This window comes from Fukomys damarensis, unplaced genomic scaffold, assembly GCF_012274545.1.
Source record: "Fukomys damarensis isolate Sample0158 unplaced genomic scaffold, DMR_v1.0_HiC HiC_scaffold_38, whole genome shotgun sequence".
NCBI lineage: Eukaryota > Metazoa > Chordata > Mammalia > Rodentia > Bathyergidae > Fukomys > Fukomys damarensis.
Genome location: NW_022900950.1, coordinates 45703498 through 45731006, shown reverse-complemented (window position 1 = coordinate 45731006; position 27509 = coordinate 45703498). Strand labels below are relative to the sequence as shown.

The following is a 27509-nucleotide window of genomic DNA, read 5'->3' as shown; positions in this document are numbered from 1 at the left end:
CTGAAGGAAGAGAAACTGATTCTTAATTGAAGCATTACATCTGATACACTCACAAACCTTCCATTTTGAAACAAAGCCTATAAGCTAGTTATTAGTATGCTCACTTTATAGTTGAAACAGTTGAGACACAGAAAGTTGAGTATCTTGTCCAGGTTCATACTGTTAAGTAAGGGGTGGGGGCTAAGGTTTGGTAATGAACCTGCTTACCTCTATTGTTCATTTTATGCTGACATCATTGAAGAAATGGATACCAATTAGAAACAGTCCCTCTCTTTTGCTTTTCTGCTTCTTTGCCAGTATTGTACATTCTAAAAGCTGGGTGTTTTGTTTTGTCTTTCCTCATTGATTTAGCTGTTCTTTACCTGTGCTGGGTGCAGGACAATAGCAGTTTGTTTTGTTTTAAAAGGAGTTTCTGAACCTGTGGGTGAAGAGCTAATCCATGGGATGTCCTGGGTTTTCTAAATTTAAATAAAAATTCTTTAATGTTAAAATAGCTTTTAATAGTCACAAGTAACTTTGTGTGTCTAATACCAGGTACACACTGAGGAATTTATCAGCGACTTTATAGCAGTACAGTCCTTTTTTTTTTTTTTTAATAATAGGCCTTCAGAATGCAGTGAAAGAAAAATCTACCTTTCCATAAAAGCAGTAAAAATGCTGACAAAGATAGTCAGAATCAACATTTTCAGAACTCTTAAGATGAGCCAGTGGCTTCTAGCAGTCTGAAGAGTGTTTATTTCAGTGAGGCTGCTGCATCTCATTAAGAACAGCAGGGTTTGTAGCATTGTAACTTGAACTATTTCGTCTCCCTCCACTTAGTTCTGCAGTAGCCTTGAAAACTAGCAGTCTTGAAAACTTGATCCTTGTAAAAACGAAGAGTTTGGCCACTGCTAGACAAAACTGACCTGATTTGAAAAGCCTGAGAAAGTCCCATTCTCAGACCATTGTCCCTGTTTGACCTGCCTCACGTTCTCTAGAAAATCTCCCCTTATTGGGCAGTGTTGTTATTTTGCCTGACTTGGATCGAGAGAAGAGTTGGGGAACAAGATATCCATAAGGAGCATTGGAAAACTCTGACTTATTCCAAGGCACTGGAGGGATGTGTGAATATGCGGGGATGGGTACATGCCCAGGAAAAACCTGAGAAGCCCTCAGTCTCTTACTGCCCACTGCCTTTGAGTAAGTGGGAAAACAGTTAAAAGAGCTAAGGCAGAAGTTTAAACAGCCTAAGGGCTGAGGGCATGCCCCAGTGTATGTTTGGCACCATGGTTGAAAATCATTTCCTACTATTGTCATTCATGTAGAAGCTAAAAAAAAGTTGATCTCTTAGAAGTAAAATAGAGCCAGTTGTGGTGGCCCATGCCTGTAATCCCAGGACTCTGGGAGACTGAGGTTGGAGAATTGCCATGTTTGAGCCACCCTTGTCAATTCAGTGAGACCCTGTCTCAAAAAAAGGGAGAGGAGCAATTAATTGAGTTGTAGCTAAAACATGAAGGCCCCAGGTTCAATCTCATACCGAAAAATAAACAGAATAGAATCATTATTGGCAGTTGATGGGGTAAAAAAAATTATAAATACATGAGATAAATATGTTCGGTAGCACAATAGAGCAGTTAAGAATTTACATATTTCAAAATATAGCAGCTGGAAGAGATGTGTTTGAGGTGGTAGTTATACTAATCATCCTGATTTGATTATCATGCATAGTATGAATGTGTCAAAATATCATATTTTAACCCTATGAATATGTGCAGTTATGTTTTCATTGAAAAAAATCCACCTTTTTGTGGACTAGTTTGAGTACAGGAGCTAAAGACTTAGTTGGTGAGGCAAATGCCTAATTCTCTTGACTCTTTAGCTGTCAAAGCAGAGAACTGAGGCACTGAAGGCTAGGCAGACCTCCTCACCTGTTATATCTTGTACAACAAGGTCTCATGTTTTATGTATTTCTTCTTAGCAGTTGTATTGTGAATGTATTTGCAGTCTACATTTGTGTGGTTATTTTGTCCCATCTTAGCCTGGGTCCACTTGGGCAGGCAGTTTTGGGATTCATAAACTCCATGTCAATAAAAAATTAAAGTTATAAAATTTAAGGAAAGGAAGATATTTAATTGGAGAGAAGGGAAAGGAGAAGAGATAGCTGCCCTGGTAAATCAGAGTATGGGTCTCTGGAAAGATGGAGAATCCGAGGGCCTTTTGTTCTTGGCTGCTTTAATTGGGTCCTAGGGCCCTCCCCCTACCTAGAATTTGTCATAATCTGATTATTGGTTTTTTAGACTGTCATAGATGGATTCCAGGCCCCAATCCCCCTAGCCCCCTGTACATCTTCTATTTGCACACTTTTAAGTGAGCTTTATTTGACTTTCCTTTGTCCTTTTGAGGTCTTAACCTCTAAAATTTATAGAGGGCCAAGTTAGCAATTAAGTAAAGGGGCTAGTGCCCTAATATAGTGTCTGTAGTGTGGGGATGAATATATATGTATAGATAGATAGATAGATAGATAGATAGATAGATAGATATGTATAGATAGACAGACAGACATAGATGTACAGGTATATGTGTTTATATACTGTACTGAATAAGAGCTTTCTTTTAAATGGTCGCCCCTTGTCTCCTTTGTGTTTTATTGAGGGTGAGTGAGGGAGGGGCATGGGCCTTAGTTTCTTAGAACCTGGCTTCCTCTGTGCTACTGCCTGTGGCCTTCCCCTCTTTTTAATTGCTTTGTCTGGGGAAGCTTTAACTCTTTCTAGTCAGAATTAGCCAGAAAGCCCAATGGTCTTTACCCTATTTACAGACTCCTTTTCCCTACAATTTGACTTAGAATCTGTCTCTTCTGTGGAGTTTCTCTAAGCTCTATGTGGGCGGGGCCTGGCTCCATTTTAACTAGTTAACAGTTGATAAATGAATAAGTGAGGTAGATAGGAGACACAAATTCCAAAGTGTGTTCCTTAGTGAAGAGAGGCAAGAGAGACAAAATAACCTGAGCACCGAGTCTCACTTGGATACGTGTGTGTTGAAAGATTGAGTCCAACAGAAAGTTGTCTGTATAATGTGAAGAAGCCTGCTTTTCCCCTACCAAATGACATTTTGGTGTTATCTGCATTTGTAACATTTGGGGTAGCAGATCTGGACAGTTTTTGCTTCATGCATTTCTGAACCTCTGTATATTCTGAATGCATATTTCAGAGAACATTGGTATCTGTAATGCCAATATTTATTTGAAGTTAATAATTTTAAATATTCTTAACATTTTAGCTTAACATTTTAGGACACAGCTCACCCACTGGATTTACTGCTCTTCATGGAAAAAATAAAAACAGTACTTCCCTTAGACAGTTATTAGATATATATTTTTTTACTTTTGGCATTTAAAATTTTAATTATTTTAGACCCTGGAGGAATGGGAAAGCTGAAGTAGAATGTGTAAGGATTACTAGATCCAAAGTTTTCCTTATAAAGAAAAAGAAACAAGCCAGATGTACAGTAATCCCAATACCCGAGAGAGGCCCAGGCAAGAGGATCACCATGAGTTTGAGGCCAGCCTAAACTGCTTAGTGAGACCCTGTCTCAGAAAACAAAAAAGTCAGCAATAATTCATCAAGTTAAAGTTGAAGAGTCTGTTGTTGTATGATAAAGTGGTATATTGCTGACATAGAGTGAGGTCAGTTTTTCTAGGCTTTGAGTTATATGATTTGTGATGTTGGGAAAGTGACAAACAGCCGGGGGTGAGGGGAGAAAACTACAACTTGTCTTAATATTTTATAAAAATGTTTTTAATAGTACTAAACTTTATCCTTCAAACTTTTATCTGGAAGTAAGTTGTAGAAAGAAAAGCCTTAAAAGATTGTTAAAATTGAATCTGCATAATTCCATTTATATAATGTTCTTAAAACGACAGAATTATAGATCAGTAGCAGCCAAGGTTGAGGGTAGCGGATCTGGACAGTTTTTGCTTCATGCATTTCTGAACCTCTGTATTTGGAGCACTAAGTTAGGAATGTTACGTCCACTTAGTTAAGTGACATATCTGTCATTGTAAAATGGCCTGGTAATTTTTATCTCTGATAATAGTCTTTGTTATTAATAGAGCTGCTTAGTCTTTTCTTTGTTCAGTGTTCCCATGATAAACACAATATATCTTCTTTTACTTTTTATTCTACCATATCTTTATATCTAAAAATGTGTTTCTTAAAGGTAGTATATAGTTTTTATTTTGCATTTATATCCAATTTGACAATTTTTTTATTTGTTGGGATGTTTAGGCCATTAACACTGAGTGGCATTATTGATGCAGTTTGGATTGCTATTTACTATTTTTTCAGCTGTTCGTTGTGCCTCTTTTATTCTTTCTGTCTACTTTTGTTTGTTTGTTTCTTTCTTTTTGGTACTAGGGATCCAACTCAGGTCCTTGCACTTGTGAGGCAGGCGGTGGAACCACTAAGCTAAATCCCTGGCCTTTCTGTTGTCTACTTTTAAATAAAGTTAGCATTTTTTAATGAATGTTTTTCTTTCCATTGTTGTCTTATTAGTGGCAACAGTTTTTGTTTTGCAATTTTAGTGACTGCCTTACAGTTTATTGTACATATATTTAAATTATCACATCTACCTTCAAGTGATACCACATCACATGGCATATGGTATAAGAAAGTTAGGATTTTTTTTTTTTTTTGGTATTGTGGATCGAGCTCGGGTCCTTGTGCTTGCAAGGTAGGCGGCAGAACTACTGAGCTAAATCCCTGGCCCTAGGATAATTTCCTTAGATGTCATATATTATAAATTCCTTACTCAAATTATTATATTTAAACATTCAGTAGTATTTAGAGAGATAAGCTTTCAGTGATCTGACTCTAGAACCTGTTTCTCATCATTTCTCAAGGAAGTAAATTATAACTACCTTAAAATCTGACTCTGGCTTACAGAAAAATCATTTACTCAACATAACGTATCTTATAAGGGATAAATGGAGTTAAAATTTTTTTAGGAAAAAGCAGGATAAAATAAGCCAAGTGAGCAACAAAGTAAATGTGTCTTAATTTTACAAATTCACTATTTCTTTTCAGAATATTTAAAAGATGCTTCAAAGAAAATGAAAAATGGCCTTATGTTTATAAAATTGGTAAACCCATGCTCAGGTAAGCTCCCCTCCTCTTTTCTCCCCACCGCCTTTTCCCTCTTCTGATAACTTGAATGTTTTTAAACATCATGGTCAGTGTATATGTAAGTGTCTTCTTTCTGAATAGCTTTTAAAGTTAAAATGGCATCATGAGGTGACAAAAGCAAGCTGATGATATTACTAGCCTTCCAAGATAATTTATTTGACCTAAAATTTTTTAAAGTTTCTTATAATTTTTGATTATGGGGATAAACATGCAGATATTTATAGGCTTCACCCTCTACTCCCCTTTTTAATAAAAGAAAGAAAACGGAAAAATCCATCCAGTTAAGTGAGTCTTTCCTCTCTCCCTATGGTTTGATGTATGTCCTCGCTTTTCTCACTTAAGATAACATATGGGGCAGCAGGGCTTGGCCCTCTTTGGTCTCTGCCTTGGAGACAGGGCCACATTTGCCAGCTCAGACCACCTGGCTGAACTGTTAGGTTTTTGGTAGTAAATAATGGTTTTTCCCTCCCCGTCTGATGCAGTGAGACTCTTAGTAGCAGTTAAGATAAATGACTTGCACTTTTACTTTTTTGGTTTAAATCCAGTGAAGATCACAGAGCTGGAAAATAAGTATCTGTGTATAATAGCCTTAAGCTTTCCTTCGAGTCAGTTTGTATAGAGTATATCTGTGCGTGTTTATGTTCGTTTTAGGAACATTCCTCAGAACTGTTGGATAGTCTTTTGATGTGTATGAGTGTGTGTGAGAAAACTTAGAAATAAAAAATAGATTTGTCTTTCAGGGGAAGGAGCCATTTACTTATTTAATATGTGTCTGAAGCAGCTGTTGGAAATCAAAGTTTTCAAGGAAAAACACCATTCCTGGTTTATAAATGAATCAGTTCAGTCAGGTAAGTGACAAGTGCATATGTTCCCATTAACTAAACACATACTTTGGCTTTCTTGTCCTTCACAGCTAGGGTTATGGGAATACTCACCTGGCATGGAGTGTGGTCAGGGGTGCAGCTCTCTTGGCAGTTGGCAGTAGAGGAGAGTTTAACGAAGGAGAAAGGAAAGATCATTTGAACATTATTTCATTACCTAATTCAGATGGTAGGATATTTTAAAGTCAGGACTCTGATTTGTCTCCTAAAATACCAACACATGCTCAGGCAGAGGTAGGTTGCCTTCTGACCATGGGGACACATTTTGTTAACTAGAAATTCTTTCTTTTGTGGGTCTTCTTTTGTTTTTCTTCTTCAGTTTTTATTTTTTATTAGTACATGTTTACGTAATGATTACATTTCTTTGTGTAGAGTTGGTACGTGTGTATGACACATCTCAATTTTCTGTTTTCCTTCCCTTTCACTTCTCTTCCTCCTCCCTATTTCTAGATCCCCTTCCCATGTTAAAAAAATTTTTTATCTCTCTTCCTATTACCTGTTTCTTATTTTGTTCTTAGTACCTATCATCTTCATGTTTTTAACACATTCCTTGAAACTAGATACTGGTATAGTTTCTAAATAGGTTGCACTATGCCAACGTTTTTAAAATGCTTTGACGTATATAACATATATTTGTGTGTGTGTGTCAAAGTCACACACATATATGCACATATAATAAAAAATATAGGGTGTTTAAAATTTTTAAAAATTTGTTACAATAAAAGACGTATTGGTATTGGCCTCCCTCAAAATATCCCTCACACCTATCCCAAAATTCTTGCTACTTTTTGAAGCAGTTCTGGAAGTCCTTTTTCATGTGGATGTTTTTGTGCTTTTGTGGCTGCTTTTATGTTTTGAATAGATTTAAAATATTTGGCTGTCATGGTCATTTTGACTTTGGGAAAGAGCCAGAAGATACATAGTATCAGCCCTGGTGAAGAAGGTAAAGGAGGATACACTGTAATGTTTCTTTGAGTCCGCCTTTCCTTTGAATGACACTCAGCAGCAACATCTACCGTTTTCTGTGTTTTGTTTGTTTTTGGTCATACTTCATGAAGACATTCACAAAAGAGAACTTTCAGAACTGTTTTCGGAAGTGGCAAGAGTGATGGAATAAGTGTATTTGAAAGAAGGGAGAAGTGTTTTGAGAGGGATGAATGGCAGTATGTCTTTTGCTATAATACGTTTTCTTTTTTAATTCAAGTAATCATCGTGTTTTGATCGCCCTCTTGTAGCACCTCCACACCTCCATATATACATGTACACATACCCTACTGCCTTTACCTATGTGCATGAGAAATTTGAAGCAGTTTTCAGTTGCCTGTGCTGCTAGATAGGAAGTTGTACATGTACCACTGGTAGTTGAAGTTGCCCAGTGGGACAGTCAAGCATGTACACCAGTTGTTCAGGCTGTTAGGAACATGTTAATCAAATCTGTTTTTGATGGTCTTCTTCGGTACCAGCTACCTTTCGTCGTTTTTTTTTCCTTTCTTTAATACACTACTTTTTTTTTTTTCAGTAGTTTTAGGTTCACAGGAAAGATGTCTCCTTTTTTTCCCCACCATTGTCTTTTTTTAAAAGTTAATCGTAAAGAAAGAGCTATTTTGACAACTAGTCATTGGGATATTATTGTTGGACCTAGAAACCTGTTCCTAATTTTTGAACATAGTGGATGCTTCCTATAAAATGAGCTTAGAACTACAGATAGCTTATTTTCATGAACTTCTGTTTCTTTGAAATATTCAACTGTGTCATGATCTAAAATTACTTCCTTAAATTTTTTTTTGCTTACTGTGAACTTTAAGGTCACAACAGAACATTACATTTTACTGTAGCAACTTAATGCAGTTTTCCTCCACAGTGGAAGGGTGGATGAGAGAGGCACTATAAAAAATGATTTAGGAAGAGATAAAGCAAATTTAAAATTAGAGTTTAGTGTCTCCACTCTCCTCCTCAAATAGGCATTTGGAGGTCTTTGAGAGATATTGGTTGATCATGAAATAATCTAGATTAAGTAATCTAAACACTTTATGGACTCTGTGATACGAAGGAAAATGAGAAAATTTCAATTGATAGCATTTCTTGCCAGTAGTTAACCTAAGAGAAAGTACAACAAATGCTTTTTTTTTGAGCGGGGGTTGAGACAGGGCTTCACTTTATAGTTCAAGCTGGCCCCTGAGCTCAACACATAGTCTAGGCTGGCCTCAAATTCAAAGTGACCCTCCTGCCTCAGCCTACCAAGGGCTAGGATTACAGGCGTGCACCACCACACCAGGCAACAAATTCGTATGTATTTTATTGAGTGGATAGATTTCATAGGTGAGAAGTAGCTTCCAAATCTCGGATTGGTATGATTTTTCAATAAACTATTTTCACATTGAGATTAAGATGAAATGGCCAAGTTTTCTCTTAAAACACAATTGTCTGTGTTTTTTAATCTGCAGGAGGTTTCCTTCACTTTGCTACACCCATGGACCCTCTGTTTCTGCTCCTGCATTACCTCATAAAAGCTGGCAAAGAGGTGAGCTTCCTAGTTTGGGGCATTTACACTGAAGGACCAGAATAGACTATTTTGCTTTATTTCTCTTCTTTCCTTTTCATGGTCCAAATACTGATTTCCTCTTTAATTTGGTTATTGTAGGAAGTGTGTGTGGTCTGTGCTGTCCTGGATCAGAGCATCCACACATGTACCAGAGAAACAGTACCATAATCTTTATCCAGTTCAACACTAGCTACTCATGGCTCCCAGATGCCTGTGACTACTGACTGCACTGTCCAGCTCACTATGCTATGCCCCTTGATGGTTGACAAAACCTAACAATGAAAACTTTTATCATGAAGTACTCAGATAGGAAATGTCAGAAAATTGACCACAGGCCTTAGGAAAGAAAGAAAACATTTTCTTAAATTAGGGCATGTCTAGTAAAGGCTCATTAATGAAGAAGCTATAGTTGAGACTTAAGGAATCTCAGAAAGATAAAGTTTACCTTTGTAGTATAAAAACAGAGTTCATAAATAATAATAGTATTAGCCAGAAGTTCTGAGACATAATGGTGTCAGGATGACTTTACACTTAAAATTATTAAAAATTATAAGTACCTCATGTTCCTGTGCGTGTTATCAATATTACTATGTAAGAAATTAAAACTGAGAAATTTTGAATAATAAGACCAGTCATTACATGTTAACAACACATTTTAATGAACTAAACAACAGAATTTAATGATGTGTGCTGCATTGTTTTACCTATTTGCAAATCTGTTGATATCAGGCTTAGTGGATGACCACTCGATTCTCATATCTGGTTTGTGTATCCAGCCTGTTTTCATACATTGTTTTGGTGGAAGTGTATGAAGAATATGTGGCTTCTTCCTAACCAGAAAGGGGAGAAATTATATAATAATCCTTTTGGATAATTATCCTTTGATACTACTTCAGTAATCAACAAGGAGTTGTTTCTTAAAGATAAGTCACTAAGTGGAATCTGAAACTTTGTCAGTGAACTTTCCATGATCTCTTACATTAAAATCTGTTGGTCTGTCTTATATCTATAGTAAATGATTTTTACCCATGTGTGATCTTAATCATAAAATATCAGGCATTGGTCATTTAAAAAATATTTCTCACTGAGTTATACAGATCTTCTTGATGTTAACACATTTCATTTTACACAGACACACAAACACCCCTGTTAATATTTTAGTTCATTTTCTGTGGCTAAAATAGAATACCTGAGACTAATTCATAAACTTGTGGCTCTGGTGGTGGGAAGTCCAAAGACATGGCACCAGCAAGGTCCTCATATTGCTCAAACTCATAGTGGAAAATAGGAGGTTAAGCAGAACACAAAGGGCAGACTTGCTGTACAGCAGCCTGTTTTTGGAATAACTAATCCAGTCCTAGAAGCCAGAAAACTCAACTATAAGTAGAAAGGTATTAAATTCTTCATAAAAAGCTCTACCCACACACCTCCCCTCAATCGTGCACCACCAAATGGGCAATCAGTAAGTATTACCATTATTGCAGATGATATGATCCTTTATGTAGAAGTCCCAAAAAAATTCTACCAATAGACTCCTAGAATTAGTAACCAAATTTAGCAGTGTAGCAGTATGTAAAATCACCAAATCAATAGCATTTTTGTACATGAATAATGGCCTCACCAAGAAAGAAATTAGGAAAACAATACCATTCACAGTAGCATTAAAAAAAAAATTTAGGAATTAACCTAACCTAGGAAGTGAAAGACCACTACAGTGAAACAACAGTACTTTGAAAAAGGAAATCAAGGAAAGAAATCCCCTGTTCCTGGATAGGCAGAACCAATATGGACAAAATAGCCACACTTCCAAAACTGATACATAGACTTAATGCACTCCCAATCAAAATGTCAACAGTATTCCTCATAGAAAATACAGAAAACAATTCTAAAATTCATATGGAATGAGGAGAGGCCCAGAATAGCAAAGGCAGTCCTAGGTAACAAAAGCAAAGCAGAAAACATCTTGATTCTGGATTTCAAATTATATTGCAAAGCTACAGTTATAAAAACAATATGATAATGGCACAAAAGCACATGTGGATCAAGGGAACAGAATAAAGGATGCAGAAACAACCCTAGGCATATTCAGCCATCTGATCTTTGTTAAAGGGGCCAAAAACATACCTCATTAATAAATTGTGCTGGGAATACTGTCTCTCCACATGCAGAAGATCAAATCTATACCCATATCTTTTAGCATATAGTAAACTAAAATCAAAATAGATCAAAGATCTAAATATTAAGACAAAAAAAGTTAACCTACAGGGAGATAAAATAGGTAAACCTGTTGACAAGTGTAGGCAAGGACTTTCTGAACAGAACTCCTATTATATAAGAAATAGCATCAAGAATCAAGAAATGGGATTATATGAAATTAAAAGGCTTCTGCACAGCAAAGGAAACAACCAACAGAGTGAAGAAACAATCTTCAGAATGGGAAAATAAATTTTCCAGCTATTCCTTGGACAGAGGACTAATATCTACAATATATAAAGAACTAAAAAAAAAAAAGACCCACAAAAATAAAAGACCCAATCAAAAAATAGGCAACTGAAATGCATAGACACTTCTCAGAAGAAACGCAAATGACCAGTAAATACATTTTTTAAATGTTCAACATCTCTGTCCATTAGAGAAATTAAATTAGGTCAACACTGAGATGCCATTTTACTCCAAAAAGACTATTATTAAAAAAAATCACCTTATAACATGCTGGTTGGGCTGTAGAGAAAAAGGAATGCCTCTGCATTGTTGCTGGGAATGTAAACTAGTATAACCACTATGAAAATCAGATGGAGCTTCCTCAAAAAACTGAAAACTAGAAATTCTGTTCAACCCAGCTGTTCTCCTAGTATCTTCCCAAAAATGTTAAAGGCATCATATACAGTGATACATACATATCCATGTTTATAGCAGCACATCTTACAATAGCTACATTTGAAAGTGGCCTATATGTTCATAAACAGAGGAATGGATAAAGAAAATCTGATATTCATACACAGTTGTATACTACTCTGCCATGCCATAAAGAGGGATAAACTTCAGTCATTTGTAGGAAAATGGATGCACCTTCAGACCATAGTGTTAAGGAAATAAAATCAGACGCAGAAGGTTAAAGATCACATGGTTTCTCTTATATGAGAAGCCCAAATTATAAATACTGTAAATTAAGGAGCAAAATAAAAGAGAATAGGAAACAGGGAGATAGATCTTTTGCAAATATGAAGAGGACCAAGAGATGGAGGGAGAGGGAAAGGGGACATAGAAACAATTTTGTGTTATGTACCAACTCCCCACAATGATTTTACGATCATTATGTACTGCAAACACATACTAAAAAGAGTAAATTTTTAAAATTTCAATATGAGTTCCAGAGGAGATATAGCAGTTAATATCACCATTGATCTCATTAGAAAAAAAAAATTTTAAGTATCAAAAAGCTGACATAGTGAGACAGATTTAAGTTTTGCTTGACAATTCAAATGTTATCATTGGTTACAAGTCCTGTCAGTGTTTCCTGTTCGGTGACAGACTTACTTCCTCCACATCCTGCCCATACCCAAGTCTGAATAGCGATCATTTCATAGTGAGTTCCTCCAATAAAAGTGATGTTCCCAAGCAAGCTTTGGTTCTGCTGACCACTCAGTCTCATGGAATTTCTCCTGGAAGGAGTGGTCATGGCTTTGTATGAAGCACAAACTTTTAACTACATACTGCTTTAACTAACTTCACTTTTACCAATTTATAAGACTTGCACTCAGGGTCAAGATTTAAGTACAATTAATTGCCTTTAATACTTGATCAACCATATTTTAAAATTAAACTAGCATTTTTAAAATGGCAAGAATATCACATTGAAGAGTATGATGACTGCTAGAACAGTTTGATGCTACAACCCAGACTCCAGCTAAGGAGCCAGTGGTACACCCACCATTGCCTTTTGTTGTAGTCAGGGTTTTGGTAAGGCAATACATTTACTACAGGACACATAGTTTATTGGATTACTTTATGATAATTACCCAAAAAGTCAAGTTCAAAGGAGTGCAAGAGATTAACTGCAAACTAGGGGCCTAAGGAATCTAGCCAAGGGTCAGGATCCCAGCAGTTTCCCACCCAAGTCCAGCTAAAGACTTAAGAGTCTAAGGCAATGTCTTCCACAAATCCAGCCAGTGGCCTAGAGCCCATGGCAGTATCTCATGCTTGTCTCTATTGAGGATCTGCACCTGGAAGGCCCAAAGGCCAGTGGTGGAAGTCAGAAAACCTACACCAGTGAGATGAACAGTTTGTGCCACAAAACTGAGGGATCCACATTGGAGCCAGGAAGGGATGCTCACAGCGAAGATCAGAGCTCCCCTGACAAAAACAGCAGCCATTCCCAGTGACAAGGCCCTGAGCTTCTCTGATGAGAACAACATAGTTTGCATCAGGAAAACCATCTGCAGCAAGCTTCTAGAAAAATCAACAAGATCTTCCCTGCCAGTTCTCTTTTTATGGCTATTAGTAGCAATCCTCAGGTGGATCCTCACTGATTCAGTTCAGCTGGGTGTTACAAGTTTACCATTAGTCAGTACAACACATGCTTGAATTGTCAGTGTACATATCAGTATGGTAAAAATGCAGGTAGCATGTTAGCAGTATTATGAAAGTAGTTTTGAACTTGGAGACCCCATGAAAGGAATTGGGAACCCTCAGGAATCCATCAACCACAGTTTGAAAATCTTTTGAGTTAACAACCTTAAGGAATAAATATATCTTAAAGTGCATAGAAAAATTTGGGTTTTGTTTTTTCTTTTTTGTTTTTTGTTTTTTTTTAGGTATCAGGGATTGAACTCAGGCCCTGTGCTTGCGAGACAGGCAGTGGAACCACTGAGCCAAATCCCCAGCCCCTAGTGTTTTCAGTTTTCATGTTTGCATGTTTTTTAAGTGTTTACAAATTCATCTTACTTGATCCTTAAACCAAATTAAACTTTATTTTGTAGATAAATCAATTTTAAATTTAGAAGTACTCAGAGTAATGAAACTAATTTAAAACTTTTTAATTCATACCTGCTCCTAATGCAGCTTACCTTTTATTCTCTACCTTTTCTGCCCTCTGCCCTTTTTGTGGATTAGTGAAGTTCTGTTTCTTAGTTTATTCCTGTTTCCATTTACCTGGAAGCTGCATGATAACCAGGCACACAAGTGGTGAGGCTAATCAGTTTTGTGTCCCTAAGGAAGAAAGATGGTTCAGGTCTCCACCAGGAAGCTTCGGTAGAATTCAGGAAGTCGAAAACTTTGGTTGGCTCAGTATAAAGTGTTTTCTAAGAGAAATTCACAGGGAAAAGGACACCAACCAAGCTCAGTACACGGATTGATGTCTTTAAAGCTTCCCCTCTTTTGGTGATATTTCTTCCTCTCCCATTAGGATTGTACCCCAAGTGAATTAACCCTCACCCTGGCCCTTTGGCAGCCACTAGATGCTGTGGCAAGTTCAACTTGAGAAAGACAGAATAAAGCAGAAATGCAGTTCAGGGTCACAGTTGACTTTGTATTAAGCCCTCTTTATTTCTCTTCTCAAGTTGCAGAAATGACTGTTAAAGTAACACATGGAATGTTTAGGTATTTCCTCCCCTACCTTTTAGACATGGTCAATTTTTAATTTAGTTAAAAATATATTTGTACATTCTTTTGAAATCTGACCTTTTTAAAAAATATAATCCTTATTTTAACATTTGTAAATACTGTATAACTCTTCTCTGTAATTATCCCAACTGATAACTTTATATTCAAAACAAATTTATTATTGCCTGGGCAACTTAGCAAGACATGGTCTCAAAAATACAATATAAAAAGGGCTGAGGATGTAACTGGTAGAATACTTGCATAATTTATGTGAGGCTCCACTGCCACAAAAAAGGAAAAAATGATACTAATTAGTTATGAAATTATTTTATATCTGTGTGACAGTTGGTTATAATAAAGTAGTTTTAGAGTAATGAAATATTTAAAATTTTGGTTGATCATGGAAGACTGGATTTAAGGTAGGAATCTAAAGACAGATTTGGGGAATCTGATTTGAAGAATATGAGAACGTTTACATCAAGGCTTTTCTTACCATTCATTAATCTAACAGAATGCAAGGTAAGCTATCGTGTTTTCTACTGAATGAATGAAAAGATTTAACTCTTAAAACCAAAGAAAGCTACATTTGCAGAAGAGAAACTGATGAGAGTTTTTCTGTCTACACTAGAAGAAGCAGAAGTGGGACATTGGCAAAACCATGCCTCTATTATGAAGCCTGGCTCCCTAAATCAGACTGATACCTTCATTTAGACAAAATTTATCTCCTACGACAAGTTAAAAAACACTAAACTTAAGTGGTCTGTATGTCTTAATCTTTTTCTTTTTTTGTACTGGGGATCAAACTCGGGTCCTTGCACTTGCAAGGCAGTAGGTGGAACCACTGAGGTAAATTCCAGGCTATTAATCTTTGACTGCCAAGCCTTACATATCTGGCTGCATCTGTTTTCACTCATCTGCATCTTCTTTGAACTTATCCCTTTTGTTTTCTTTTATTCTTTTATTATCTAAATTTAGAAACATTGTCTGAAAGCTCTGACACTTTTGGTATTTTTCTTCTTCTTGTGGATTTTTCTGTCTTCAGTCCTAGAGTGAGGACAGAGAGGTAGGTGTATGTTCTGGGCCTGGTCTGGGTGTGTTCATGGCTGTGTGATCATCAGGACTCCTGCTCTGTGACCTCAACTGGCTCTTCTTCAAATTGAATAGTTGGATCAGCCCTAGGCAATCGCTATCATCTTGGCAAGTTTCTGTGGCTTCCTGTGCTTTTCTACAACTTTGTTCTGCTGTTTCAGATAATGACTATACATACTGCTGAGGTAGATGGCATGCTGCTTGGAAGCCCAGTGCTCATGAGATTTTGGAAGATAGTGAGAATCAGTACGATATTCCATCCCCCTTTGGAGTTTCCTAAAATGGAACGAGGGGCTCTGAGTTAAGTTGAAAGGTAGTTTAGGTAGTAAGTCTTTTTACTTCTTCTTTTTATGTGTGCGTTTCTTAACTGCAAATGCTTGCATTCTGACTAAACTGATTTTTGGTTTTTTTTCAGGGAAAATTTCAGCCGCTAGATCAAGTTGTGATGGATGATGTGTTTCCAAATTGCATCTTGTTGCTGAAACTTCCTGAACTTGAGAAGTCACTTCGTCATGTAACGGAAGAAAAAGGTTTGTAATGTGGAACTTAAAAGTCAGGCTATAGTTGATAGAAAGGTTGAACCTTTACCTGAGAATGTAGCCACTTAAAGACTCCTGGCTATAAGGCTTTTTTTTTTTTCCTCTTTTTCTCTTTTTATTAGTACATATGGATACACATAATGATAACATTCACCATAGGGAATTTGTACCTGTACATGATATATCTTGCTGCTTCTTTTTATCCCATTCCCTTCCCCTCTCTTCAACCTCTCTTCCCTTCCTTATTTACAAAAGCTTTGTTTCCATTTTTTTTCCTCCTATTCTTTTTTTCTCCTATGTCCCTTCCTTCTTTTCCTCTTACCTCTCCTGTGTTCCCCTTCTCATTTGAACATTTTTTTCTCATTTCCTACTATTGATTTTACATTTTGATCCTTGTTTACATTTTCAGTTTCTTACATCAGAGAAACAATTTGGTATTTAAATATGTGTGTCTGATTTATTTCACTTAAGAATATTGTCTCGAGGTACATGTATTTAGCTAGAGATGTCTCAAGCTTGTCTTTCTTTCTGGCAGAGTATATTCCACTGTATTAAAAAAAAATCACATCATCTTTACCCATTCATTCATTCATGGGCATTGGACTTTTTCCAAGATTTAGCTATTATAAACAACTTCTATAAACATAGGTATGCATATATTGCTGGTATGATGTTATTAGTTCTTTCGGGAAGATATGCACCTCGAAGGGGAATAGCTGTGTCAAATAGAACCTCTAGTTTTATTGTTTTGAGGAATCTCTGTGCTGATTTCCATAGTGGTTGCACCGGTCTACACTCCCAACAGTGGAGAAGGGTTCCTTTTTCCCCATAGCCCCACCAGCATTTGTTGTTGGTTGATTTCTTGTTAATAGCCATTCTTTCTGGAGTGAGATGGACTCTCAGTGTTGTTTTAATTTGATTTCTTGAATGACTAGTGAAGTTGAACATTTTTCTATATATTTATTTACCATTTCTACTTATCTGAGAAGTGTATTCATTTCAGATGAATTCAATTTTGAATTGGGTCTTTAAATTTGGGAGTTTTTTTTTTTTTTAGTTCTTTCTGTATTCTAGATATTAGTTCTTTGTGTAAGTAAAACTTCACTGTTATTGATGCCTGAAGTATTTATTGAGCACCTACTGAGAAGCATATGTTGAGTATTAGCACTAAGCTTTGCGAACAGGTAAGGCATTGTCCCTTCCCTTACTTTGCTTTGAGTCTGATGGCAGCAAATGACAAGCAGGGTAAAAACAGGATGGTGTAATAGAAATAAATCTTGTATTTTCTGAGAATTTTCAGGAGCGATCTGGTAGAGAGCACAGGTAGGTGAGGATCTTTTGCTTGCTGATGGTAGAAACTACCTCTAAGAGAGCCTTAAAGAATGAGTCAAAGTAGAAGTAGGAAAAAGGCATGGACTTGTAGAAAAGATGGTTATGCATAGGAATTCCAAGGAATTCATTATAGTTGGAGAGTAGGATGCTGGAGAGGAATTTAGGCTGGTGAGTAAAGGGATAGAGGAAATAAGGGAAAAGAAAAAATATGAAAAAATATGAAAAAATGGAAACAAAGTCTTTGTAAAAAGGGAAGAGTGAAGGGGGTGAAGGGAGGGCAGGGGTATGGGGAAAAAACAAGAACCAAGATATATGATGTAAAGGTACAAGATCCCAATGATAAATGTAACTATTGTTTGCTTTAAATGTACCAATAAACTTAATGGGGGAAAAAGAAAGAGAGAGGGGGGGAGGGAGGGAGGGAGGGAAAAGAAAAGAAAAAGGAAAGAGGTAGAGAAAGAAAGAAAGGCAGGCTGACAGGCTGAGCAAGCAGATGGGAGGGGCCTTTTATGATCTAGGATTGACCTAATGGTGATAACATGTCTGTAAAGTTTTTATCAGGACATGGGGGAGTCCATTGGAGAAGCCAAGTCAGGTCTGTGGGGCATTGCACCAATCTAGATGGAAGATGATGAGAGCCTACACTTAGGAGATGGTGCTGACAGGAAGCAACAGTTCAGTGGTAAAACCAACCACATTAGTGACTATAGCAATCAAGAAAAAAAGAGGAGTCTAGAGTAGCTCCTGAGTTTGTACTTTGGTCCACGTGATGTCTTAGAGACAAGAAGCATGGGCTAGAGTAGCAGGCTAGGGGATGAGGTAAATTTCAGAAATTATTAATTTGAATTTTAAGAAAAGGAAGTGAGGCAGTGAGGGCGAATGTGATTTGGTAAGTCAGAAACACTGGACAAACTTAGCACCACTGTCTCCAAAATTCATCCAGGTAGTATCAGGATTAATCTTGAAACATAGTGTAGGGTTGAGAACAATAGACCAATAAGTTGTAGCTGTTTGGGGTCACAGATGGTTTGCTAACTATGACAGCTCTTCTGGGACAAAGAAAGTCATTATTCTAAGAAGTTTAAGCTTATGAGAACCTTGCTGGTTGCATTTCACACGTGTGAGAGGTCTATTAATTTTTGGCCACACTTGACACTCCAGATTGGATCTGAGAGATGTATCAGGTCAAGATTTTATCAAAACAGTCCCATTGAAGACATTTACTGATGCTGAGTTTGGCAAGAGAGCAAATGTTTTGTGAGGACAAATGAAATAACCCATAACCATTTTTGAAAGCTAAAATAATGAAGAATATACAGGAATTTTTAATTTTTTTCAACACAAAAATGCCGTTAATTTATTATCCAGTGTCCCACCTTTATAAAAACAGTCACCTTAAAGCAAAACCTAGAGACCCAGATTACTAAGCAGTTTTTTCACTTTAAATCCAGATCTGAGAGCAAGGGCGTCTCTCTCAGTCCTTCCTGATTGCACACCAAATGACAAGCCACTTGTGTCATTGTGTGAACTTCTGTCCTAGTCTCCTTTACCTTTCAAGATTGCCTTCTAGAACAGCTATGCTTCCCTTTTCAGTTTAGCCACATAATCTATCTATCTATCTAAAGTTTTGAAAATCCCAGGGCTCAAAGTTTTCTGTATGTTTAAATGATAGGAAGCCCAAGCAAAATACTACAGATTAAATGTCATGCAATATATGCAGTGCCCTAGAGGATTGACATTTTTTATAATGAGTAGTAGCCTATAAATTTAACATAATGGAAAGTTTAAAAGCAAAACTATATAATTTTAAGACATTGAGGAAGAAAATAATGTCTCATGCCTCTCTTCAAAAAGGCCTTTTCATCAAAATTTACATAAGCACTTTTATATTACTTACCTTGCTTCATCACTCAAAATGTAAATCCATGAAATACTTTTCTTTATATAAGGTCTCTGTTCAAGGACAGTACACTAAGATGGACATCATTTTTCTTGAAGATTCACAGGGAATTCCCAACATTCTGAGCTTTGCAATGATTAGTAGAGCCTGTCCAAAAAGATACAGAAAGTGTAGGATATGAGCTTCAATACAGCAGAATGACCATGCTTAATTTCCTGTTATTGTTATTATAACCTCCAACTCTGGAAATGAGGAAACAGAGGCTCAAAGAATTGCAGTAAATTGACTGACATCGCAGAATGTGAAGAAGTAGAACAAGGATTTGTACTTATGTTCATCAGGTTGGGGCCCTTGCCCTTTCTTCTTACAACAGTATGATATTTCCAAGATACTCTGCTAGAGTTTTTAGATAGTATCATATAAAAATAGAAATGTGTGATTTTAATTTAAATCGTATACTGTATCTCCTCTTAATAATTTCCCTTCAGGTAGCACAAAAGAGGGACAGGAAAGGAGTTATAATAGCTTAAGGAATGGACAGTTATCCCTACAAGGGCTTTCTTCAAGTTTTTAGTCATTGTGTATAATTTCCTACAGGTTATCTTTTGGTGATAGTGTTGAAGACTGGCTATTTATTTGAATTTAAATTATTGTCCATTTTTAAATTAATGTTTCCATTCTCTGTCACTTATTTCTAGATTTTTAAGTAAGAAAAATAAGGCAAGGAGAATAATCAAAGAAAGCTGAGTGTTTGGACTTCCATCCTTTTCACAAGTATTTGCACAGTTAGAGTAAAACCTGAAATACTCACATGTCTTTCTAGGTATTTTGATACTGTATTCCAGATGCATGCTGGAGCATCTGTAGCATTAGAGATCAGGTCAAGTCCACTGGGTTTATGAGAACTGACCACTCTGGCCTTCTACTGGAGAATAAGCCCAGCCAGTCACTAGAGCTCCAGACAATAATGGCCATGACCTTAGCCCTTCCTGTTTTATAAGAGCTAGAATGCTGTGTCTCTGTTTGCTAGCTTTGGGGTTCAGAGCACATTTCTTGTCAAAGAACCACATATTCAGAGGACTGATGAAGAAAGGTTCATGAACTTTGCCCTGACCGTAACACTCTGCTTCTTCATATTACAAGCCAAAACTGCACTTTTCTGTCTGATGCAATTAACAGGAAGAACCAGGAAAAGTTACCTGATTAAAATACTCCAAATGCACTTGCCAAGTTTCTATCCCCCGGAGATAGAGAAAAAAGAGACCATGTGACTTTCTTGGTTATGGGAAACCTTGAGAAAGACTGAAAATATGCTCTAGGCAGTTTGTTCAGCAATACATCAGGGAAATTCAAGTTTGTGCACTGATTACCCAATTGCTGAATATGTTATTTAATTGTGGACTTACTCTTACTCCATCTATATTTTGTAAACTCAATTTTTCCAGATGTTTGAGGCCAGTTTTATAGGCTCTAGACACATAAGGGAAAAAACCTTTCCAGCATATATTGTTGAACTCACTAATGCTCACAAATATTAAGTTTAGGACACACATGACATGCTATGGTATTTTTTAATAATTATGGGTGGTCTGTGGCATTCATTAATACTTTAAACCTCCTTGCTTTCTGAAATCTGTAAATTTTGAAATTAAGCTGCAGTTTATACATGGGGTCTTATGTAGCAGTGTGAGATATAGTGATCATCTTTGTAGGGACTCTGTAATATAGAAATAGATTTATAATTTTAAAACTTCCTAGAAAGAAAACTCCAGGCCCAGCTGGCTTCACTGATGAATTCTATTGTACTTTAAGGGAAGACATAATACTCACAGAACTAAGTTGTTGTCTTTCAGGAAATAGATGAGAGAGGAATTTTAAGAAATAAAAATTACCCCAATACCAAAACCAAAATTGTTGCAAAAAGTAAACTAGAACAATATCCATCATACACTGAAAAACCTTTTACAAAATATTTTTAAAATTAAATAGACACAAAGTAGCATTTGACAAAATTCAAACATGAAATAATTTCTTAGCAAAATAGGAATAGTAGGAATTCCTTTAACCTGGTAAAGGGTGCCTATGACAAATTTATATATCATTTTTAGTGTAAAAGACTGAATGTACTTTTCCCTAAGACAAATAAGGACAACAGCTCCTACTGCCTATATTTACCACTGTGGTGTAAATTCTAGCAGATTTTGTAAGACAAGATATAAAAGGCATACAGGTTAGAGAGTCAATAGTCATGTGCTGTTGTTTACTTGCTTGGAATTTTGGACGGTTTACTTAATGTCACTTAAACCCAGTCCTCTAAGATGTGGGCAGATAATGGTTTTTAACTTAGACTCATTCTGAGCTTGAATGAGAAATGTAAAAAGCCTAAATAAACATTAATTTCTGGTGCTATCATTAACATATATCACTGTCACTAATTCTTCTTAGCTTATATTAAATGTTTTCTATGTGACAGGCACTGTACTCTAGGATTTGTGTATGTTACATCATTTCAGACTCAAACCTCTGATGAAACCCTCCCTTCACGTGTGAGGAAAAGAGCTTTAAGAGTAAGGTGGTTTCCCTGGGGCACAGTGCATGTTGGGGTATGCATGAGCCCCAAAGTATGTTGTGTTCCTTACCTCTTATATGAGACTGTTTCCAATAGGAACAGGAAAGACCCACCCATAGAGCTTAGAAGATTGGGCACTAGAAAGGAAAAATGTCAGATGTTAGCTCTTTCTGAAAATTTGCAGGTAGAAGCCAGAGAGCAGTGAATAGGAAAGATTGGCAGGATTTCTTAGGAGAGACTTGAGCACTGAGTTTTTTGGGAGAGTCTTTGTCTCAGGTGGTGGATGGGACATCTAAAAGTCACCCAGCAATGTACATTTATTGAGTGCCCGCTGTGCTGTGTGCTCCTAAAATTGCCCTGATTTTGCATAGCGTGGGACATCATCTCCAGAGAAATTGAGTCCAGTTTTAGGGGATTTGCTTTTGTAAGTGGTCTGTTTTCCCAGGTAGTCCTAGCTCTAGGAGAGCAGAGATTCTCACACTTCTAGCAGAGTATAGCATGCAGCTATCCCTCCCTTCTTGTTATTCCAGTGACACATTCTGGAAATGGTGCAGAGGTCCAGCCTCACTCCATCCTGCCTAATCTTACCTACCATGTTGACAACCATAGGCTGAATGGGAGTGGAAAGCGTATAGAATAAGGTTGGGGACTTCCAGCCTCTTTCCCATATGTGCCACTTAGCAGAATGCAAGAAACTATCTTTGAATAAGCAATTTCCATTTCCCATGATATGGTGAGAGTAAAAGAGAGCATCACTTTGCATAGCTCACAGGTGGTGAGTTTGCATTGGCTTTAGGGTTTCCAGTGGTCATAAAGGAGGCCAGAGTGGGAGGGCTGCCCTTGCTAATAGCACAGGAAGAAGAAACTCTGTGAATGAGAAGTGTTGCCGAGGAAATCCTGGTTTAATGACATGGTATATAGAACTGGGTAGATTGTGAGGAAAGGAAGTATAATTTATATGAAATGGCCTTTTATCCCCACAAAGAGCCAGGTTGAGCCTACCATAATCTAAATTCCCCTGATGTATCTGTGATTATATTGGTAATATGTTAAAAGACAGACATATCTGTGCTTTTATATTACACTAATCCCACCAGGCCAGCACTGAGGAGTTAACAAGATTTCTCCCCTTGATTATGTACAGTGAATTTCATAGGCACCTGCTTTTAGTTTCATTTTTTTCCCTTGAGAATTTCATTGGAAACATTGGGGTAAGCTCAAAATTATTCAGAAAAATTGAGATTGTTCAGCATGTTAATTTGCTTAGTTTTTAAAATTACCTTTTCAACAGAGTAGTTTGTATAATTTGATTTTTTAACCTCTCTCATTTAGTAGTTGGAAGACTTGTACTCAAATTCTGGAGGAAATGTCTGTATGCTGTCTGGTTTATAATTTGAGCTTTTCAAGAATAAAAACTATTATGAATATTTTTAACTTATAAATTTGTATGTGATATAATCTTCTTAATTCTTTTTTAATTTACTATACTTTTTTTGTTTGTTTATTTTAACTTAATCCAGAAATAGACAACAAGAAATATTACAAGTACAGCAAAGAGAAGACATTAAAGTGGCTGGAAAAAAAGGTATGTATGGTACCTCTCTATTGCCATAAAAAAAGTTCATTTAAAAACTCATTTGTGGGGCAGGGAATTTAGCTCAGTGGTGCTGCCACCTGCCTTGCAAGCACAAGGTCCCAAGTCCGATCCCCAGTACCAAAAAAAAAAAAAAAAAAAAAAAAAAAAAAAGAAAAAGAAAAGAAAAGAAATCATTTGTGGATAAGGCAGTAAGACTGAATCCAGAAAATTATATAAAGAGATCCAAGATTGAAAAGAAACAAATACATGTTTTCTTTTGACCTGCATTGTCTTTTTTCTCTGGTTATACCAGTGGACAAAGGGATTTCATGCTGCTGAGTTAGTGTAGGATTGAGTCTACCAAGCCAGACAATACCAGGACATTACTGCTCTTAGCCCAACAGGTATCTCCTAGGGCAGTGTTGTTCACACAGTCAGGCAAGGGATGGAGAGAGTATGGTTTGTAGACTTAAAGGAAGTATATCTTAAGTGTGTAGATGCTGAAGAGGTGTCTCCTCCAAGCAAACCTTGTCTTTTGAGATTCTAAAAATTTTGAGTTTATATAAGGTCTCGAGCTTTATTTTTTAAATCAAGTTACTAGATCACTACCATTGTTTCTCTTGGAATGAAATGGGATAGATTGGAATAAGACAGGATAGAATGGATGAAAGTACAGCACAGAGTAAGTATAAATATTAAGGCTAGCTCTATGAAACATATATTGAGATATGTGTCTGAATATTGGTTTGCATTATATTTCTTAGTGTGAGTTGTGGTAAGCACTACCTTAGAAAACCTACTGGTTTGAAAATGTCATGTATTTTCACAGCCATTAAAACGTCTCACTAAACCAGATGAATGACAAAGTTTTTGTAAGATTAGTAGACACTAGTTATAACAGTTTCCTAAGATTCCCTTGGCTCTTTTTTATATAATGTTGCCAATATATTGGGAATCTGGAAACACAGAAATGAACTTTGTGAAATGAAACAGGCTCTTAATATGCAGAGTAGTGAAAAGATTTACAAAGGACCACCATATTCCCCTTACAGTAGTACTTAATAGTAGTGGTATTCTTTGTAGGTAAAAGTTCTGAACAAAACTGTGGCATTTCATTTTTGCTTTTAAGAAATGATAAGATTTGCAAAGCTAAGTTTATATTTACTGTGTTTCTCAGGAAGTAGGAATTTTTTTACTTAGAAATGATTGTATTTTTTGGGCTGGGGAATTAGCTCAGTGGTTCCGCCACCTGCCTCAGCAAGTGCAAGGACCCAATTTCGATCCCCGGTACCCCCCGAAAAAAATTATTGCATGTAAGCTTTGTGCCTGTTTCGTAAGGTAAGTACTGTTTTTATGCCCATTTGTCAGAGGTACAGAGAGGTTAAGTAAAGGGTCCATGGTTACAGAGCAGACCCAAGCAACCTGACTGTAGCCAGTGCTCTCAGTCACATTATTTCGCCTCTAATACCATGTAGGTCGCAGGAAGTCCTTGTGTTGAAATCATCTAAAACTTGTGTGGTCAAGCTATCTCATCTTTTGATTTCTGTTGAAGATATTCATAGGTTCTCACATACTTCTTAGATCTTAAATTGATGGAGGGCCATGGGAAAAATCACAGATTTCTTAAGTTAAATTGAAAATAGTCTGATTTACCCCTCCATGGTTACTTCCTAGGTTAATCAAACCGTGGGAGCATTAAAAGCCAATCATGTCAATGTGAGTGCCCGGGTACAGTCAGCTGCATTTCTCTCCACTGACCAGATTTCCAGTGACAAGGAAGGTAAGTGGTTTTGTCAGAAATAATTTTTGTCTGGGGATAAATTGCTTAGGTATAAATAAATGCCTGTCTGAGGATCCAAACCCTGTAATGGTACAGAAGCTTTATATTCTTGTCTATGTTCTCACAGATCTTGGGGGTGGTGTGCATCTTAATTCAGAATCAAGCAGTTTTTCTACTGTAGGTCACTTGTGTCAGTAATTGAAATTTGAATCATTCATCCAGCAAGTAGGTATTTCACACTAATCATACCTAAGACACCTGGCTGTCATTTACAGAGAGTGTATCAGGTGCCAGGCCCTTGGCCAAGCTGCAAGTATTCAGGTGTGATCTCTGACCATCTCAAGAATTCTCCTGAGAGTCAAAACTGGTGTCTGAAGTCACCCAGGTGTTCAGTGGCAAAACTGAGCTGATGCTGGAGCTTGTGTCACTCTAAAGCTCACGCTTTTTTTTTCACTTTCTTGTTGTGCTATTCTCTTGGCACAGGGTTTTCAGAAGGTGTATCTCCTTCATCTTATTCTCATGAAGCATATTTTCTAAAATAGCTCTCAGAATTGTGATTTTGATGAAACTGACTCAACTTTGGATTGGGTTGTGGTTAAGGTTTATTCCTCTTTCTTTTTCCAGTATAGTAGCCCCTTATTTTTAAATATATAGTTGAATAAAAAGTTACATAAGTCAACTAAAATAATCAAATGATGGGGCAGAAATTATTCTGACCTTTAGCTCCATTTCAGTGTTTGCTGTTCTGGATAAAAATAAGCATGATGAACAGTGCCTGTTTGTGATTGGTGGTAATTCAGGCAGTCTTTGATTTGAAGAAATCTATTTTATGACATCTTGCTTGTACACCTAGCTGACTCTTGCTGTTATGGGAGTGATGCACAGCACACTTGCCATACCAAGTTCACCAGTTGTCACTGTCTTTAACCCACATTAACAGAAGAGGAAGAATAAATGAGTCAAATAGGCAGATGAGCAGATGAATGACCCTATGGAGCTGTGGATTTTTTTGTTTGTTTGTTTTTTTAAGTAAGAAGAGATGTTAGAGTTTAAACAGATCTCATTTTAAAAATGATAAACTATGGTTTCAGAGAAATCCTGATGGTGAGCAAGATACTGTGCTCTAAGTCCAGTCCTTTCACCCAGACTCCACATGTTGTGTTCCAGGCTGGCTTGCACTGCTATTGAGTGTCCCAGCCACAAAGTAAGTTTACACACGTCATCAGAATTCCTTTCTTGGATCTCTGGTTTGGTGTGTTACCACAAGCAATTGGACTCTGTCTTGACCTTCTAAAAATAGTTTTATTTGTTGCTTCATGATTCACTGGACAATTCATGACCTAGAACCTTGGGCACATTTTAAGAAGGGCCCAACAATAACTTTGAGTTCTACATAATAGTGAAAATCTCCTACTTCAGATTTTTCAGATCAAGATAACAGACAATCCCCAGACAACAGTTATTTTCTAGGGCAGTACTGAGGTACATTGTTACCTTATCTTGAAAGCAGAACAAAAAGAAGAAAAGAAAGAGAATGAATGTCCCAGTACCATATTTGAGAGTTAGCTTTTGGAAGTTCGTAACCCCTTGTCATCCCATTTCATGGTTAAGCTTGATTGTCCCCCAAATTCTGCACACAATACTGGATTAAGGAACTGCATTTGGAAACAGATTTTATTGTCTTGTGTAACTGTTTAATTCATATCAGAACCACATTTTTGTACTGAGGGTCCAGAAGCTATAGAATTAATTATTGTCATTCCATTGAGTAAGTTATTTCCTATTTTTTTAAGAGACATTTTATTAGCTTGGAAATAGCTATAGTGTTTGAGATTTTTATAAAGCAAATACCAAATAGAAATACAACAATGATTTTATTGTTTCATTTTTATTTCTTATATGAGCATACTCATTATTATTGGATGATTAGATTTATTCTATATTGAAATAGCCTTACATTTGACATGGATATCTCATATTTTAATAGCTTATTTTATAATCTTGTCTATTTCAGGACCTTAGCTAAGAAAGCAACCATGGGTTTTTATTTTTACTGTCATTTGGTGGGTATCTAACATGCTATTATATCACATCTTTGGTATCATCCTGTACCCTGTCTTAGTGATCATATTTCTCCTTTGACAGATAAGATTATCTCCATTTTGTTAATGAGGGAGCTGAGACCAGAGCTTAAGTGGTTTCCTAAAGCCATATATAATGAGAACTTGAACTCAGGTCAATTTGACTATAAAACCACCATAATTATCACTAATTTTTTTTTTTTACTTTTTATTTTCTTTCTTTCAGAGGATTTTATTCATTATGCCCATGGTCTGATATCTGATTACATCCCTAAAGAATTAAGTGATGACTTAGCTAAATACTTAAAGTAAGTGTTATTCATGTTCAGGCCTGATTAACAAGTATCTTTGCACTTTTTGGTTTCTCCAGCAATAGAGTTTCTCTCTGACTTCTTATATTGTTGTTTGTTGTTTGTGTTGAGAGGTTATTCTTTTTTTTTTTTTTTTTTTTTTTTTTTTT

The 27509-nt window shown here is 36.6% G+C and overlaps 1 protein-coding gene across 1 annotated transcript in view; it reads left to right on the top strand.

Moving 5' to 3' along the window:
• Positions 1-5060: 5060 nt before the first annotated feature.
• Rnaseh2b (ribonuclease H2 subunit B) overlaps positions 5061-27509 on the top strand; it is a 43379-nt gene continuing 20930 nt past the window's right edge. Inside the window, exons 1-7 of the mRNA XM_010636958.3 lie at positions 5061-5132; positions 5900-6007; positions 8485-8561; positions 15688-15802; positions 23133-23197; positions 24863-24968; positions 27276-27357. Coding sequence (XP_010635260.1) covers positions 5087-5132; positions 5900-6007; positions 8485-8561; positions 15688-15802; positions 23133-23197; positions 24863-24968; positions 27276-27357 — 599 coding nt within the window. The 5' untranslated portion in view covers positions 5061-5086. The remainder of the gene's footprint in view (positions 5133-5899; positions 6008-8484; positions 8562-15687; positions 15803-23132; positions 23198-24862; positions 24969-27275; positions 27358-27509) is intronic.